The sequence below is a fragment of the Canis aureus genome, chromosome 36 (assembly GCF_053574225.1).
Source record: "Canis aureus isolate CA01 chromosome 36, VMU_Caureus_v.1.0, whole genome shotgun sequence".
Taxonomy (NCBI): Eukaryota; Metazoa; Chordata; class Mammalia; order Carnivora; family Canidae; genus Canis; species Canis aureus.
In genome coordinates, this window is record NC_135646.1 from 21,336,630 (window position 1) to 21,354,354 (window position 17,725).

The following is a 17,725-nucleotide window of genomic DNA, read 5'->3' on the forward strand; positions in this document are numbered from 1 at the left end:
AGCAGGCTCCATGCAGGGAGCCTGACGCAGGACTTGATCCGAGGTGTCCAAATCAGGCCCTGGGCTGAAGGCGGCGCTAAACCGCTGAGCCACCAGGGCTGCCCCTCTCACACATTTTTTGAACATGTTTTAACTATTTATATTTAATACAGACTATAAAATTAGGCAACACACAACCATGTTTTCTTATTACACTGCTAACCTGTAATAGAAACAGGAGTATGGCCAAGTTGACAAGCTAATTTTAAAATTTAAATGGAAATACAAAGGACCCAGAATAGCTACAACAACTTTGAAAAAAGAACAAAGTTGGAGGGCTATGATAATTAAGACAGTATAATATTAGCGTAAAGACAGACAAACAGATCAATGAAATACAATAGAGTCCAGAAACAGACCCACACACATTTGGTCAATTAATTTTTGACAAACATGCAAAAGCCAAATGGAGAGCCTAGACTTCCATGTTCACCAGGCTATAACCAGGCAACTCTCCTTCAAACTGGGAATACTGTCAGAAAAGGCCAAGAAGAGAGGTGGAACAGCTCAGCGGTAAGACGGACATCCCCATCACTGTTGGAGAATACGTGGGACTCTAGACTTTCATTCTCACCAGGTAGTAACAAGAAGTCCCTCTTCTTCTCCTCTAGGGTGGTGACAGAAAGGTCTAGTAGAAAGTTAGGATTTTCACCACTCTTCAATGGTAACAATCTCCCCCCTTCCTAATTCCCACAATCCTGCTGTCATTGGAAGCCATAAAGTCATGAGGCATCCCTGCTCTGTTCATCCAAGGTGGTGTCTGAACTCCCAGCTCCATCCATCACCAAGGTGACAACAGAAGCTGAGTAGAGACCCTAAACTTTGACCCCTTCCAACTTGGCAGTAGGTGGCACTTTGCCACTGGCATGGTATCAGAGGAAGCCTGCTTAAACAGAAGATTTAAATAAGATCTGGAGATTCATAATACATGACCTAAATGCCCAAGATATAATATAAAATAACTTACTACACAAAGAATTAGGACAAGGCTTAAATATGAAAATTCTAAATGTGAACATGAAAAGACAATCAGCAAACACCAACACCAAGATGACACAGAAGCTAGAATTACCTAACAAGGATTTTTTTTTAAATTTTTAAAGATTTTATTTATTTATTCATGAGAGACACAAGCAGAGAGAGAAGCAAGCTCCTCACAGGAAGCCCGATACAGGACTCGATCTCAGAACCCCAGCATCATGCCCTAAGCCAAAGACAGACGCTCAACCACTGAGCCACCAAGGCATCCCTCTTACAAGGATTTTAAAGCAGCCATCATAAAAATGCTTTAATAAGAAATCACTAACTTGCTTACATGAAAAAAAAATACAAAAATCTCAGCAAAGAAACAGAAAGTCTCAGCAAATAAAGATACAAAGAAGAAGCAAATGGGAATTTAGAACTGAAAAATACAATAACCAAAATAAATTAAAAACTCAATGACTCAAAGTCAGAGCGGGGAGAAAAATCTGTGAACCTGAAGATAAAGCAACAGAAAGCACCCAATCTAAGCAACAGAGAAGATACTGAAAAATAATTAAGAGGATCAGGGATTTATGGAATTCTAACAAAAGATGTTAGAACTCATGTCACTGAAGTTCCAGGAAGGAGATAAAGAGGGAAGACCTGACAAAGTTTTAGAAAAATAATGGCTGGGCAGCCCTGGTGGCGCAGTGGTTTAGCGCTGCCTGCAGCCCAGGACGTGATCCTGGAGACCTTGGATGGAGTTCCACGTCAGGCTCTCTGTATGAGGCCTGCTTCTCCCTCTGCCTGTGTCTCTGCCTCTCTCTCTGTCTCTATGAATAAATAAAAATAAAATCTTAAAAAAAAAAAAAAGAAAAAGAATGGCTGAAAATCCCCCACATTTGGCAAAAGAAACTAATCTGCATATTCGAGCTGTGTGAACCCCAAAAACGGATAAACTCCAAGAACTCCATGCCAGGATATATTTTGCAAAACTAAAGACAAAATTCTTCAGAGCAATGTGAAAAAAATGGTACCTTCCTACAGAATTAAGAATAAAAAAATAGGGGCATCTGATCTGCATTTGGCTTAAGTCATGATCCTGGGGTCCTGGGACTGAGTCCCACATCAGGCTCCCCACAGGGAGCCTGCTTCTCCCTCTGCCTATGTCTCTGCCCCTCTCTCTCTGTCTCTCATGAATAAATAAATAAAGTCTTAAAAAAAAAAAAGAATAAAAAAATAAGCATCTGCCTTAAAGAAGTAACAGTAAAATAAACCACAGGAAAGGAGAAATTACTACTAAAGACAGAAGCAAAAATTAGTTAAGTCTGAAACGCTAAATTAGAATTAAATTAGAATTAAAAATTAAAAACCCAGAAGATGGTTCTTTTAAAGGAAAAAGAAAAATAGAAAAACAACAACTACCTAACCTGGTGGGGCAAAAAAAATAAAAGCCCAAATACATAAAATTAGTTAACTGGGAAAATATGCCACAGACAAAATTTTTAAATGACAGACTATTTTGGTCAACTGTGTGCAAATCAATTTGAAAACATGAATGAAAAAATTACTTTTAAGGAAATATAATTCAACAAAACTGACCACAAAAGATAGAAATTTTCCTAAGCAAACCCATATCCACAAAGAAATAAAGTAAACAAAGAACGACCATTTCTACCAAGCAAGACCCAGGTTTCACAGAAGAACTCTAGGAAGTTGGGACACCTGGGTGGCTCAGCGGTTAAGCGTCTGCCTTCAGCTCAGGGAGTGATCCTGTGGTCCCAGGATTGAGTCCCACATCGGGCTGCCTGGAGCCTGCTTCTCCCTCTGCCTGTGTCTCTGCCTCTCTGTGTGTCTCTCATGAACAAATAAATATTAAAAGAACAAAACAAAAAAAAGAATTCTAGGAAGCACTTAAAGAAAAAATAATTCTAATACTATATCATTTTTCTAGATCACAAGGAAATTAGCCAAATTCTTTTTATGAGTTCAGTATTTATAATATTTTTATCAATGTCTAAAGACTATATAAAAAGAAAACCTCAAATTGAACACCAATAAATGAAATGGTAAAATAAAAAAATAAAAAATAAAAAATAAAAAAAAAGAAAACCTCAATTATAAATAATAATAAAGAAATTCCTAACAAAATACTGGTAAAAAGAATTTAGGAGTATATTAAATCATTTCTGAAATTTATTCCATAATTGCTAAATTAGGAAAGGTATTAAAGTAAATCATCAAAAAAAAAATAAAGTAAATCATCATATTAATACACGTAAAAATAAAGACCACATGATTATCACCATAGATGCTAAAATAGTATTTCACATTATTTTTTTATTTAAAAAACTAAATAACAGAAGTATTATACGATAAATATGATGTACATTACCCTTAAGGAAAAAAAACCAGGATCATTCCTAATTGGGAAACATTATCCAACATTTTATTAAAATTTATTGCTTTCTAGTATGTTCTAGACATTGGTGTGATATAGACAAAAATCCTGTACTCAAGAACCTTATGCTCTGGGGAGCTGAATAAAAAAATTATATGTCATATAGTAATTAAGTGGTAAGGAGAAAAATTAAAGCAGAGAAGCAGAGTATGAAATGTTGGGCAGGTTTCAGGAAGGATTTAGATTTATACAAGGTTGCCAGGGAAGGCTTAACTAACATCACTAAAGTAAGGAGTAGCCCATAAGAAGGTACAACAAGTCCAAAGGCCCTGAGGTGGCAGCTTGCCTATGTTTGAGAAGTGGAAAGAGGCCTGCGGATTGGAGATGTTAAAGAGTAGAAGGATCTGAGTAGTCAATAAGGTGAGAGAAAGAACACAAGTTTCAGTTTTCAGACAATAACAGCAGTAGACGACATGGGAAGCCACTGGAGAGTTTTCAGGAGAGACTAATGTTTTTAATAGGCTCTCTCTGGTTGCTATACTGGGAGGCAAATATAGAGGCAAGAGCAGAAGCAAGAAGCCCAAGTTGGGATGCCACTCCAAGAACTTGGGTAAGAGAGAGCAGTGGGTTGGATGAGTGGTGAACATCAGGGTTACATGAGAAGTGGTAAAACTCTGCACTGATTTTTAGGGCAGCACTAAAAGGAATTGCTAAAAGGATCCAATATGGGGTGTGAGGAAAAAATAGGAAAACAGATTTGCAATTAACTGAGATGAAGAACCCAAAACGAACTGGTTTGGTGGCAAATGTAAAATTTAAGATGCCTCTCAGACATCCAAAGAGAAATGCCAAATAGGCAGTTGGCTGGGTGTTCTCTGGAATTCAGAGGAGATGGCCAGGCTACAAGTATAAATTTGAGAGTCATGGGTATTTAACAATAATTAAATCCATGAGAATGAATGAATCATTTAGGGATCAAGTGTAAATAGAAGAGAGAAAGAAGTCCAAGAACTGAGTTCTGGGGTACCCAAAATAAAGAGGAACCAGCAAACAGACTAAAAAAGAATCAGAAAGGTGAAAAGAAACTTAGGAGAGTGTAGTATTGTAAAAGTCACGTGTAGGCCAGCATAAGGACCAAGAAATATCTAGGTTTTGGATACAGAGATCAATTTGCAGAAGAGCACTTTAAGTGGAATGGTGGTAAAACCCCAATTAGTGTGGGTTCAAGAGAAACCAGAGACAGTGTGAACAATTCTCTCAAAGAGTTTTGTTATAAAGGAAAAAAATGAGAGAGTAGCTAGGGGTAGGGGATTTATCTGAGTAAGAGGTTTCTTTCTTTTTTTTTTTTTTTTTAAAGATGGGAGCTAGGAGACAACATTTTTGCATGGGAATAATCCAGAAGGGAGGGAAAAAACTAACAATGCAAGAGCAAAAGGCATTCTACACTAATGTCAAGCCAAAGACAGCAAAAGACAACTCAAGTGTCCAACCCAGAGTCTAGTTAAATAGTTTAGAAGTCCATTCTAGATCTATCTTAAGGAGCACTATAAAAGAATGAGGAAGCACTCCTTGTAACCATATGGAGAGATCTTCAAGATATGTCACATTAAAAAAAGCAAGGTATAGAACAATTAGAGATAGTATATTATCTTTTGCGTAAAAAAGAAAATTAAGAAAATATTTATGTTTTTGTTTAATACAAAGAAACAAAGCAGTTCCCTGTATGAGTATGAGGAGATAAAATGAGAAAGAAGAAAGCAGCTAAAAGCAGAACAGAAGCATATATAAGCCTTCATTCTATATTTGGCTATATTGTTCTATTAGAATGTCTACATTCTAATGTAGACATCCTAACATCCTCTCCTTCAATTAAAAAGGAATTCAAATCTCGAAACCTGATGTGCAAGTTAGTCTGTTAAACAGTTAAGTCTAAGAAAGTAGACACCAAAGTTGTATGCTGTCCTTTTATCCTCCAGCTTCTGCATTTACTCTCCTTTACTTCTCCTAAATCCAGATGCTGATCTCAGCCCTCTTCGAGCACTCCAAAGAGAACACAAAAAGCATTTGGCTATTATGTTGACTTTACTAAAGATTTTTTTTAAAGAACCAGTGGGAGGAAGGAGCTTTATATCACATAACTCACTAATTAATTAACTTCTTTCTCTCACTCTCCAAGTCAATTCTTGTACTAACTCTACACTCCCCACTGCTATGTCTGATTCTAGTCTTAGTAACTTATTCAGGGCAATTCGATTCAGCCCTGCAAGCTGATCAGCAAAACAGAGCCCCCTCCCTGACTTTCCCTACCCACCCACTCAGTGAAAAGCATCTCTTCTCCTTAGAGGGTACTAAATGTATAAGGCCTATCTCTGCTCACCGGTTGTACTGACATCAACTTTATAATAACACTAGTAACTATACAACCAGTAGATATTCTTCTACAGGAACATTTTTACAAATCCTTTCTTTATCCAAATGTGGATTAAGTTTGGTGATAAGTACATACTCTTTGGTTAGCTTTTATAAAACTCTCAAAGGAGCTAAACACTGATCACATAGGTTGAAAGAGTTCCTATCTTCTTACTACAAAGACTATGCATTAGGAGCCTTAAAAAGGACTTTTATAAGTTTTTAAAAGAAGAGATTTGCAGGAAATTTAGAAAAAACAGGAAGATATACACACACAATAATAAAAAAAAGTAATGACACCTAATATTTATTACACTCTTCCTATTGCCAGGACACATGCTAGCCACATTTAACATTACACTAATTCTTCCTTAGGTATACTACTATTATCCACATCATGCAGAAGAGGACACTAAGGTTCAGATAGCTAAAGGCCAAGATCACAGGACCAGGAAGTAACAGAGCTGGGATCGAAATACTACGGGCAAACTCATTTAAAAGCTGCCCTCTGGGCAGCCCGGGTGGCTCAGCGGTTTAGCGCCCCTTCAGCCCAGGGCCTGATCCTGGAGACTGGGGATCGAGTCCCACATCAGGCTCCCTGCATGGAGCCTGCTTCTCCTTCTGCCTATGTCTCTGCCTCACTCTCTCTCTCTCTCTGTCTCTCGTGAATAAATAAATAAAATCTTTAAAGAAAATAAATAAAGTAAAAGCTGTCCTCTAAAGCACTCAAGTGCCTCCAGAATCTATCAAGAAATTTACCTAAATTGAGACTTTACTAACCTTTCTTCAGTTTTATTATGTATATTTTGTCTTCTCATTATTAATTCATAGCAATTATTTTCCCTATTTAGATAATTGATTTAATTTCACTAATATTTGGCCCTTTTCCCTTCCTGATTTTTCTAGTGATTTGATTTTCCTCATAATAGATTATAAGAGATATTAATATTAATATTTATTAATGCTTTGGGGCACCTGGGTGGCTTAGTCAGTTGAGTGTCTGTCTTCTGTTTAGGTCATGATCCTGAGGTCCTGGGGTCCTAGGATAGAGCCCACATCAGGCTCCCTACTCAGTAGGGAGTCTGCTTCTCCCTCTCCCTTTGCCCCTCCCCTTGCTCCTGCTCTCTCTCGCTCACTCTCTCAAGTAAATAAACAAAATCTCAAAAAGAAAAAAAAATTATGTGTGTTGTGTGCATATTTTATATATATTTATTTAAAGTTATATATATTTTATCTGCTATATGCTTAATTTTTCCCAGTCTTCCATTGGCCTTTTTTATTTTTAGCCTTCTAAAATCTCTTTTGAGAAAATCCATCAATAGTTTCCTATAAGGCTTCTATCTTTCTATCTTTGTTTCTGGGTAAAGGAAGGCCTCTCCTGGGTGCCTAGGTGCTTCAGTCGGTTAAGCATATGCCTTCAGCTCTGGTCATGATCCCCAGGTCCTGGAACTGAGCCCTGTGTTAGGCTCCCTGCTTTTCCCTCTCCCTCTGCTGCTCCCCCTGCTTGGCTCTCTTGGAACAATCTTTCTCTGTCAAATAAATAAATAAATAAATAAATATCTTAAAAAATAAAAAAGTCTTTCATATCTAACATGAATTTATTTGTAATTTCTTTGTACTTTATAAGATTCCCTTTTATATTTAAATATTTATATTTATATTCCCTTTTATATTTAAATCCATCTAGAATTTGGGATGTCTGGGTGGCTCAGTGGTTGAGCATCTGCCTTTGGTTCAGGTCATGATCCAGGGGTTCTGGGATCAAGTCCAGCATCATGCTCCAGCAGGGAGCCTCCTTCTGCCTAGGTCTTTCTCTGTGTCTCCCATGAATAAATAAATAAAATCTTAAAAAAAAAAATCCATCTAGAATTTATTTTAGAGATTGGTGTATAGTAGGACCTGCCTCTATTTTTTCCTCAAATAGTTTTCAATTGTGCTCATCCTTTTTTTAATAATACAAATTATTTCCTAATTTGAAATACTATGAATGTCTTCTACGTTTTTAACAGTTTGGGGGCCATTATGTTCCACTGAACTATCTAGTCCTGTGTTACTTCTAATCAAAACCTAATTTTTATATAAAAGTTTTAATAATCAATTATATCAAATGATAATATGCTGTTAGCCAGTTAAAATTGAACTATCAACATTTCTTCACACAAAGCTTAAAATATGAATCCCCAACCTTGATGCCACTGAATCTCAATTATCCTAAGTAATGCTTAAAAAATATTACTACTTACACATAAACTCTTACCTCAGAAAGAGTACTCATTTCAATTGCAGTTATCAAGCTATTGTTCATGAGTGCTTCTATTTCTATAAGCTTCTTATTCTGTATGTGTAAAATAAAGACCTCTCTTAATCAGTTACGATTCAGTGTTTATTGTATCATACAATTATGGATATCATCAGCTGAGAAGACTTAGAAAATAACTGAGATCATGCTAAGCTAAAAGGGTGCCACATTCTATAGTTCACACACACACACACTCAGACACACACATCCCTTGACTGCTTTTGAGCTCTCAATTTTAAATTTTCTTATAAACATTCCTCTATCTTCCAATAATAATACATCCCATGGCAAGTAAACATAGTTTGTCAGGCAATTTAACACTCAGGAAGAGATCAATTTTTCCATTTTAAATTAATTTCTGCATTTCAGAGTTAGATCTATGGTTGCGGCCTAGCTGACCATTCTGTGGACAGAGATGGAAATTGGAAGGGAAAGCAACGACTACAATCTTCATTCTATTTTGTGTGTAGCCAAGGGAATGTTAGGGTTAAAAAAAAAAATACAAACACTCTGGGAATTCCCCTCCTTTCATTGGAAGAATTATGCCCATCCTTTTAAAATGTATTAATGCATCAAGATTGGCTAATGATAAACAATCAAATGTCGATCAAGTTATTATACTGGTTTGCAGAGCCCTAAGTGCCCATTCAGAATGTAGACTTACAATATCTGTTTTATTACCCATTAAGAGTCTGTCCATTAATACGGCATACTTTCAATAATTTTTTACAATAATTTGAGATTTGAAAAAATTTTTAGAGCTTCTATAATAATATAGTTAATAATTATTCTATAATTTAGAATTCAAACACAATATAGTTTCCATACCAAATTATTCAGTTTTAGGCGAAGAAATGCGTTCTCAAAATTCAGTTTCTCTACTTCTTTTTGCAATAGCATTTTTTCAGTTGTAATTCTTCGATAATTCTCTTTCTCTCTACTAAGAGCCTGAGCTAATGCTCTGTTGTTGTGCTTTAAAGAAATTTTGAAAATAGAAGAATTGTCTGTAAAAAAATTTTAGAAGTTAATATTGAACTTACATCTTCACAGTTTTTATATCCTTAATGAAACTATTTTAGGCAAAATACAAGTTTTAACTAGGGTTGGTAAACAATAGAATGACAGTCTAGATGTAGTTTTGAAAAAAATGTATCGAGCTTGGATCCACAGAAATAAAAGCTAGACAGAAGAAGAATAAAAGAGCTGTGAGGAATGCAGAATGTTGTAAATACGGAGTCAGGGATAAAGACATCTAGGATAGACATAGTATGCTAGATAATTATACCAGTCACAAAACTCAGTTTGCTACCTGTTGCCCTACTTTCCTTCCTACTTTGACTAGGAGGTAGAATGGAGAAGCTGATTCTAAAGCTCTAACTGGAGTAGGTATTAGGGTAGCCAATCTGTCAAAATTTTAAAGCCAGTTTCTGTGGCTCCAGAACTGAACAAATCAGTTAATGCTCTCAAAGTCCATTTTTCAAAATCTTGAGTGAAAGGGAGCATACTTACTCTAGGGTTAGATAGATCATCTAAACCCTGTGGGATCTTCTATCTCTATTCTAAATATTCAACTCTTGTCTCTAGGCATTTACTGCAACCTAAACTTGACCCCTTCCCTTTACAAGCACTATGTAAATATAATTTAAATCAGAAATGTGGGCAGCCCGGGTGGCTCAGTGGTTTAGTGCTGCCTTCGGCCCAGAGCCTAATCCTAGAGACCCAGTCGAGTCCCATGTCGGGCTCCTTGCATGGAGCCTGCTTCTCCCTCTGCCTGTGTCTCTGCCTCTCTCTCTCTCTCTCTCTCTCTCTCTCTGTGTTTCTCATGAATAAATAAATAAAATCTAAAAAAAAAAAAAAAAAAGATATGCAGGATGTTAGCTATTTCACAGGGCACACACAGTCACCCTTCACAGGTGCTATATCAGCTGGAAACTTTTCCTACTCCGGGTTACAAACCACGGAGATCATTTTCAGAAGTGATGAGAATTTATCTTGGCAGTCTTTCCTACTTCTTTTTCCCCCTACTTCTGAAACCTTAATTCCAGAATCCATGAAACCCTATCTCCAAATGCTTAGTACCCTCATGAGCTTTAGCTATACAAAAATCATTCACTACAACACTCTATCTGGGCCCACCACATCTAGATTACCCATCATCTTATTGCTACAGCATGCTAGAACAAGGTCACTTTTTTTTTTAAGCTCTTTTCCAGCAACATCACATGGTATTTTCTTTGTCGTGTAGGAGGTAGCTGCCTTAGGCTATGTCAGCCTTACTGCTGAAAATTCTACTGTCAGCACTGAGGGTAAATCATCATAACCCCTCAATTAACAGGAGTTGAAGGAGACAGGAAAGATCGAATGGACAAAACATCAATTAACAAAAATAATCTTTTTAATAATTTCCATACTCAATAAAATAAAGGACCAAACATTATATCAATTCTCCAGGGGAAAGTAAAAATGTGAGCATACTTTAAAACTAATGGCACTTACTTAGGATTTTTGTTTTGATTTTTGAAGCAAGAGAAACATTCAACTTCCCAGTCTTTGAAATTCTTTTGTCTTTCCCATGTCTGTTAATTCCAGAAGTATAAAGTGGGCCAGTGTCCATCACTGGGTGCTCCATCACTAAAGTAAAATCAAAAAAAGAAAGAAATCAGAGTATTGATTAATAAAAGAAAAAGGGATGACTGATAGTATTTGTAAAAACACTTTGTCTAAATCTGAAAGTATGCATTTAGTCAAAAATGGTTTAAAGTAGTATCCAAAAAAGGGAAGGACTGTTTTTTCATTCAAACCTATATTATTATATAGGTTATTATTATATAGGAGCATCAGGAGCTAGGTTAGGCACTGGGGACAGAAAACAGGATATGGTTGTACAGGAATGCATAGTCATGGAATGCAGAGTCCAATGTGGGTACAGATCCTATTTTGATACATTGTAAGAAGTGTAACCTTAGAGAATGCACAGAACAGATAAACCCAATCTTATGGGATTGGGGGCTAGCTAATTTGGAGGAATTAGCAGGAGATCTTGAACATGTCTATTTGTCCATTTGAGTTAAGGTCTATTAGACTTTAAAGCCTAATAGTGGAAAGAAGAAGATAATCACATCATACTCGGACAAGAATAACTGATATAATACACAATGCATAAAAGTAATTAAATCTGCCTGGGCAGAGGAAAAGAACCAGAAGGGTTTTATTGAGAAGGTACAGTTGATGCTAAGCTATGTACTTAGACAAGACCAACCTCTGTAAACTCCTATCCCCTCCCCAAGCCTCCTTGCTTCCATTTCAGAGAAACGCAGTTACCTGTGCTGCCTAACTCCTAATATTCAGCCTCTTCCCACTACCTGCTTAAGTCCACAGGACTAATCTCACTATCCTCTTTATATCAATTACAGAACCTCCGGACCCCCAAGTCACCCTCATCTCCCTCATCCTAATCCTTCTCCAGCTCCATAGTAGGCTAAAAAATGATACCCGATAGATATCAGGTCCCAATCCCCATCATTCTAAACCTCATGTAGAAAAAGCGTCTTTACAGATATGTTTACGTTGAGGATCTTGTGATGGGAAGACTGTCCTGGATTCTATTCAAGTTAGGCTTCCAAATGCTCTCCATTAGTGTCCATACACTAAGTAGCACTACTTGAGTAACTAAAACAGGGCATAGCAAACTTACTCTGCCCAAACCTGCTTCACTCAGAGCCCTCTCTGTGCTCGCTTCGGCAGCACATACACTCAGAGCCCTCTCTATTTCAGTTCATGGCAACTCCATCCTTCTAATTGCTCTGGCCAAAAATCTCTCATATCCCAATCAACCTTCACAATACATTAGAATCTGACTGCTTCTCATATCTCTACTACTATCAGCCTAGACCAAGGTGCTGATACACTTTACTTGAATTATTTTAATAGCCTCTTATACTTCTACTTCCACTGCTGCCCTCACTGCAGTGTATTTATTAGTCTACACAATCTAAAAGTCTCCAATGGTTCCCCATTTCTCTCAGAATAAACACTGAAGTCCTTCAATGGTCAAGTCCCTCCATCATCTGCTCTTCTTCCCATTTCTCCAGTTTGAATTCTTCCTTTTGTCTCCCAGCCCATTCCTTCCAGACCACACTGGCCACCAAGCTCTAACTGCTTGGCAGACGGCAGCCATTCTTCAGCCTCAGGTCCTTTCCCTTCTATTGGTCATTCTCTCTACTGAGAAAGCTCTTCCTCCAGATACAGAAATGGCGAATTCACTCTCCTCCAAGTCTTTGCTTTTCTAAGTGAGGCCTTTCAAAACTGCAGCTCCTTCCCTTAGCATGTCTGATTACTCTTACCCGTCTCTATTTTTTTCCCATAGCATCTAAATCTCTATCTAATATACTACAGAATTTACTAATTTCCTACCAACTAGAAAGTTCTAGAAAGTCATGAATTTTTTTCTGTTTTATTCACTGATGTATTTCCCAGCTCACAGACTAGTGCCTGACAAATAATATGAACACAATACATATTTTTTTAAGTGAATAAATAAGTCTTAAAAACAAAGAATTTGTCAGGCATCAAGGTTAGAAAGGGTATTCCAGGAAGAAGGAATGGCATGTGTAAATGCATGAAAATGGAAAACTTAAGAAGATGCCAGTGATCTCTTGACGACTGAATGCTATTACCCTATCTCTGTTTTTCTTAATAGCAAAACTCCTTTAAAGACTTGTCCACACTTGCTGTCTCCAATACATAGGAGGACCTATTCCCTCTTGATCTACTCTAATCAAGTTGTTGCTCTCACCAACATTAATTGATCATTAAAGATACTAAACTGCAACGTTACTAAGTCAGATACAGTAGTCAAGATCCAGTTCTCAATTAATCTATGATTTTAATCATGGTATATGACATCATGTCATTCTCTCTGAAATACCTTTAGTGGGTTTGCAAAATACCACATTCTGCTGGGTTTTTTTCTGCCTCACTGACCACTTCTTCTAAGTCTCTTCTGCTGATTATTCTGTATCTCCCTAACCTTTTACCAATGGAGTACATCAGATCTCAATCCTTAGGTCTCATCATTTTCTATGTATATATACTCCTGTGAGGGTACCCAATGACCTGCAAATTTATAACCAAATCAACTCCAGACTTATTTATTCAACTGCCTACTCCTCATCTCTAACTTGGATGTCTAATATGTATCTCACACTTAACATGTCCTAAACTTACCCCACCCAAACCTGCTCCACTGGGTCTTCTCTATCTCATTTAATAGTAAATCCACCCTTCCACTTGCTCAGCTTGGAACACTTTCTCTCATATCCTACATCCACTCTACCACTAGTCATGCTGGCCCAACTTTCACATGTCCCATTAGGGCCACCTAATCACTCTGATTCAAGTTGCCATTGTCTCTCATGTACGTTATTTTTATAACTACCTAAATGGTGTCCATTTCCACATTCTTCCCTACTATCTATTCTCAATCTAGTAACCAAAATGATCCCTTTAAACCTTATGAAAATTCATGTCACTCCTCTGTTAAAAGCAGTCCAGTGGTTTTCCATCTCATTGGAGTAGTCATAATGGCCTGTAAGGTACTACGCAATTTGACACTTCTCCCCTTCCCCATTCCCGATCCAGTACCTCTCTGACCTCTTCACAATTCTTTTCCTTTTCTCACTAAGCTCCAGCCACACTAGCTACCTTAGCATACTCCCACTACAGAAACTTTATATTCTTTTTTCCCCCCTTTGTTTCAACTCTTCCTCCAAATAATTACAGGGTTTACTTACTCAGTGGCTTCAAGTCTACTCAAATGTTACTTTCTTAGCCTTTACAGACCAAACTATTTAAAATTGCACACCCGACCCTATTTCACTTCCTGTATTTTTCATCATTGGCTTATAGGTGTCTGATACAAGATCACACAATTTCCTTATTTTATTCTGTCTTCTCCTACTAAAATGTGTTTCATGAGGGCATGGATTTTTGTCAGGTTTGTTTGCTACTGTCCCTAAGTGTGTCAAGAGTGCCTGGCATATAGTAGCTACTGGATAAACATTTGTAAAACTATGAATAAATGAATACTAAAAACTGACCAATACTGGAATGAGTCTCCTTTGCAAATGTTGAGCAGAAGATAGGGAGATGTCAAGCAAATAATGAGAAGACAGTTTTAGAAGAATTTTTGGCAATGGGGCAGTTTAACTAGAAACCTTACAATGCTAAGGCTCAATGTTTCTTCTAAAAGTTTTGCCAAGGGCAGGCCTGATGGCCCAGTGGTTTAGCGCCACCTTCAGTGCAGGGCGTGATCCTGGAGTCCCATGTTGGGCTCCCTGCATGGAGCCTGCTTCTCCTTCTGCCTGTGTCTCTGCCTCTCTGTCTCTGTGCCTCTCATGAATAAATAAACAAAATCTTAAAAAATAAAATAAATAAAATAAAAAATGAATAAAAGTTTTGCCAAAAAGAAAAAAAAAAGTAAAATCAAAGATCACATATTCCATAGATAGAAGATAGGCACATACAGAAACTCCCAACAAATGGTTGCATCTCACACCTCTGAAGAGATACTAACATAGAAATCTTGTGTGTCTCCCAAAAAAAAATCCATTCTGAAAGATCAAATCTCATTTTACTGAATTGTCCTCCCCATAAGTTGGTTCGTAGTTCCCTAACTTAATAAATGGCACTAGCAATCATCCACCCAAATGCTCAGGCCAGAAAATCAGTGTTCCTTTTAACACTGCCCTGTCACCCTGCACATTAACAGCCCCACTAAGTAACACTCAAGGAACCTAGGCAGACCACTGGAGTACCATTCAAGGGGGACTTAACATCAAAAGTGAGGCGTTATGAACAGCGGTTGAGATTGTGTTGGGAATCCCAGTTTTAACATTTCATAGCTATGTTATCTTAACATCTCTAAGTCTCAACTTTCAGACTTACAAAGTAATAGTAAGAGCATCTCATTGTAAGGATTAAACGAACCAACAATGTACTTACAGAGTCTAGTACAGGACTAGGCATACATTTTTTTAAAAGATTTTATTTATTTATTCACGAGAGACAGAGAGAGAGAGAGAGGCAGAGACACAGGCAGAGGGAGAAGCAGGCTCCATGCAGGGAGCCCGCCGTGGGACAGGATCCCGGGTCTCCAGGATCACGCCCAACGGCTGAGCCACCGGGGCCGCCCGAGGACTAGGCATACGGCCCTCGCTAACAGGCCTTCTTTATTATTTGTTCTGCAGCTCAGGTCTCCGTCATCCCGGCTAACTCTACATCAGAAATACCGAGCTCCAAATTCGGTTCTCCTGAATCGGATCCGTCAGGTAGAGAAACTGTCGTTCCTATTCCCTACCGAAACCCTACCTGCCCATGGAGACCCAGCGCAAGTTCTAAGTTTCCCAGTCTTCCATCACCCGTTCGCCTTGGGCCGGCCTTCCCGGCTGTAGAGAGCCTAACGGAGAGGGCTCCCCCAGGAACTTGCGTAAGCAGGGGCGCCTGGGTGGCTCGACGGTTGGGCATCTACCTGCCTCCGCCTCAGGGCGTGACCCCGGTCGCGAGATCTGCTTCTCCCTCTGCCTGTGTCTCTGCCTCTCTCCCTCTTTCTCTGTGTCTCTCATGAATAAATAAATAAAATCTAAAAAAAAAAAAAAAAAAATGAATGAGGGAGGGCAGCCCGGGTGGCTCAACGGTTCAGCGCCGCCTTCCGCCCAGGGCCTGATCCTGGAGACCCGGGATCGAGTCCCACGTCAGGTGTCCCTTGGGGGGGGCCTGCCTCTCCCTCAGCCTGTGTCTCTCATGAATAAATAAACAAAATCTTAAAAAGAAAGAAAGAAAAGAACTTGGGGTAAGCAGTCTCTAACGTTCACCCAGCAGTTACTGAGCGAGTGCTCACAATGATGAGGTAGAAAATGTTCTTAAACATCAGGGCGCTGACGGAAGCCCCTTCTTTCAAGAAGCGGACCTAACTGGCCGCTCGTCCCCGTCCCCGTCCCCGTCGCGAGCCGGGCGCAAAGGGTCGAGGCCGCCACTCACGTCCACGCCAGGGAGTCGGGGAGAGGCCCTCAGAGCGGTCCGAGGGCGGAGGGAGGGCGGGCGGTGGGCGGGACCACGGGCCGCGCGGGGCCCGCCGGACCGGAGACTGGCGAGCAGGGCCGGGGGTCCGGCCGGGAGAGGCACGGGTCTCCCCCCACAGCCGGGCGGCCGCGCCCAGCGCCCCGCACTTACCCCCTTTCAGCACGGGGGCGACGAGCACCCAGCTCCTGAGGCGCGGCGCCGGCGGCGAGCGCTCGGTTTAAAGCCCGCAGCCGTTAGCGGTTACCACGCCGACCAATCAGATGCCCAGGAGGCCGCGCAAAGGAGCGCGGTTACCAGGAAGTGGGAGGTGGAAGGGGGCGGGACCGCGAGTTGAGCGACAGGGTGGGCGTGGCCAGGAGAGCCTGGGGCAACGCGGGACCCGAGGACCGCTCCCGGCAGGTTGCCCTGAAGCGCCTGCTGAAGGGTTGACCCCAAAGGAAACGTTCTTTAACAGACACACCCCTATTAGATGTCCGGAAGGCGTGGCAGTCGTCTTCGCATTATGATGCCAGGATCTTTAGTTTTCACTTAAAAGCACGCCCCATTTTTCTTTCAACTTGCTCAAGGAAAAGCAGCAATGAAAATTTTTTTTATTTTTATTTTTGAAAACCTTGGGTCTGAGTATTTAGGTCTTAATACAAATGGTTTGGCTCAGCTAGATGTACGAGAGTTTTTTTTCCCCCAGTATAAAGGATTTATTTCAACTCAACAAGTAACAGAAACCTTCCTTTAAATTCCATTTTACAGTCAATAAAAGTGTGTATCTCACTCCCTCCCATGCATGATCACTGTGTATTAATCTACAACTCTTATTTTAATTGTGAAAAAATAAAGTGTTTCCCCTCTTGTCATTGATCTGGGAGCATCTGGGCAGGTCTGCTCGCTCCTGGACTGGTTAAATGGTGAAAACCTACAACGCCAGGTCAAAGGAATCAATCACCCGAAGAAAATAAATACTGCATTATGAAACGTGTAAAGTTTTTCGCTATTTGCAACTACATTAAAAAATATATTATTCTCTTTATGTCCAAGTAAATTAGCTTAGTTTTCCTCTGACGAGTGACTTTCATAATCTGTGGAAACACTTGGAAAAACTATACTGACAATAAAATTCCCTCTTTGTACGACGTTAGAGTGAAAAAACTGAAGTTGAAAATAGCTTTTTAAATCTAGATCTTAATGATTGGTTATAGACCTTTTTTTAGTATATTTCATAGTCTGTGACCAAAGAGATCTGGCTACATGAATCTTGTGTAAGTAGAAGAGTATTTATTGATTGGCCAGCTGCTAACATTAGTAAAAAACTTCCATAAAAGTGGTTTAGAATGTAATATGCTGGTTATAGAAATTTCTGGTTTATCTAGGGATTAACTACCACTATATCTTGTTTATCCAGTCTGACACATTAAATGCTCAATATATGTTAATATGTTTTTTAAATGAACCATGTCATGGCTCTGTCATTTAGTGTTTATTTAATCTTGGCCTAGTCATATAATCTCATCGCGCTTCTGCTTCTTCATTTGTAATATGGA

At 39.1% G+C, this 17,725-nt stretch overlaps 1 protein-coding gene across 3 annotated transcripts in view; it reads right to left on the reverse strand.

Annotated features, from left to right (window-relative positions):
* Positions 1 to 16,476, reverse strand: part of SGO2 (shugoshin 2) — a 41,313-nt gene extending 24,837 nt beyond the window's left edge. The window contains exons 1-4 of one of the 3 annotated variants that reach the window (XM_077885328.1): positions 16,341 to 16,476; positions 10,608 to 10,742; positions 8,940 to 9,115; positions 8,070 to 8,147 (exon numbers count right to left, since the gene is read on the reverse strand). In XM_077885328.1, coding sequence (XP_077741454.1) covers positions 8,070 to 8,147; positions 8,940 to 9,115; positions 10,608 to 10,740 — 387 coding nt within the window. In that variant the 5' untranslated portion in view covers positions 10,741 to 10,742; positions 16,341 to 16,476. Of the gene's footprint in view, positions 1 to 613; positions 773 to 8,069; positions 8,148 to 8,939; positions 9,116 to 10,607; positions 10,743 to 15,479; positions 15,614 to 16,340 lie in introns of those variants that run through there. The other 2 variants (XM_077885329.1, XM_077885330.1) reach the window with 2 other exon arrangements.
* Positions 16,477 to 17,725: the final 1,249 nt, after the last annotated feature.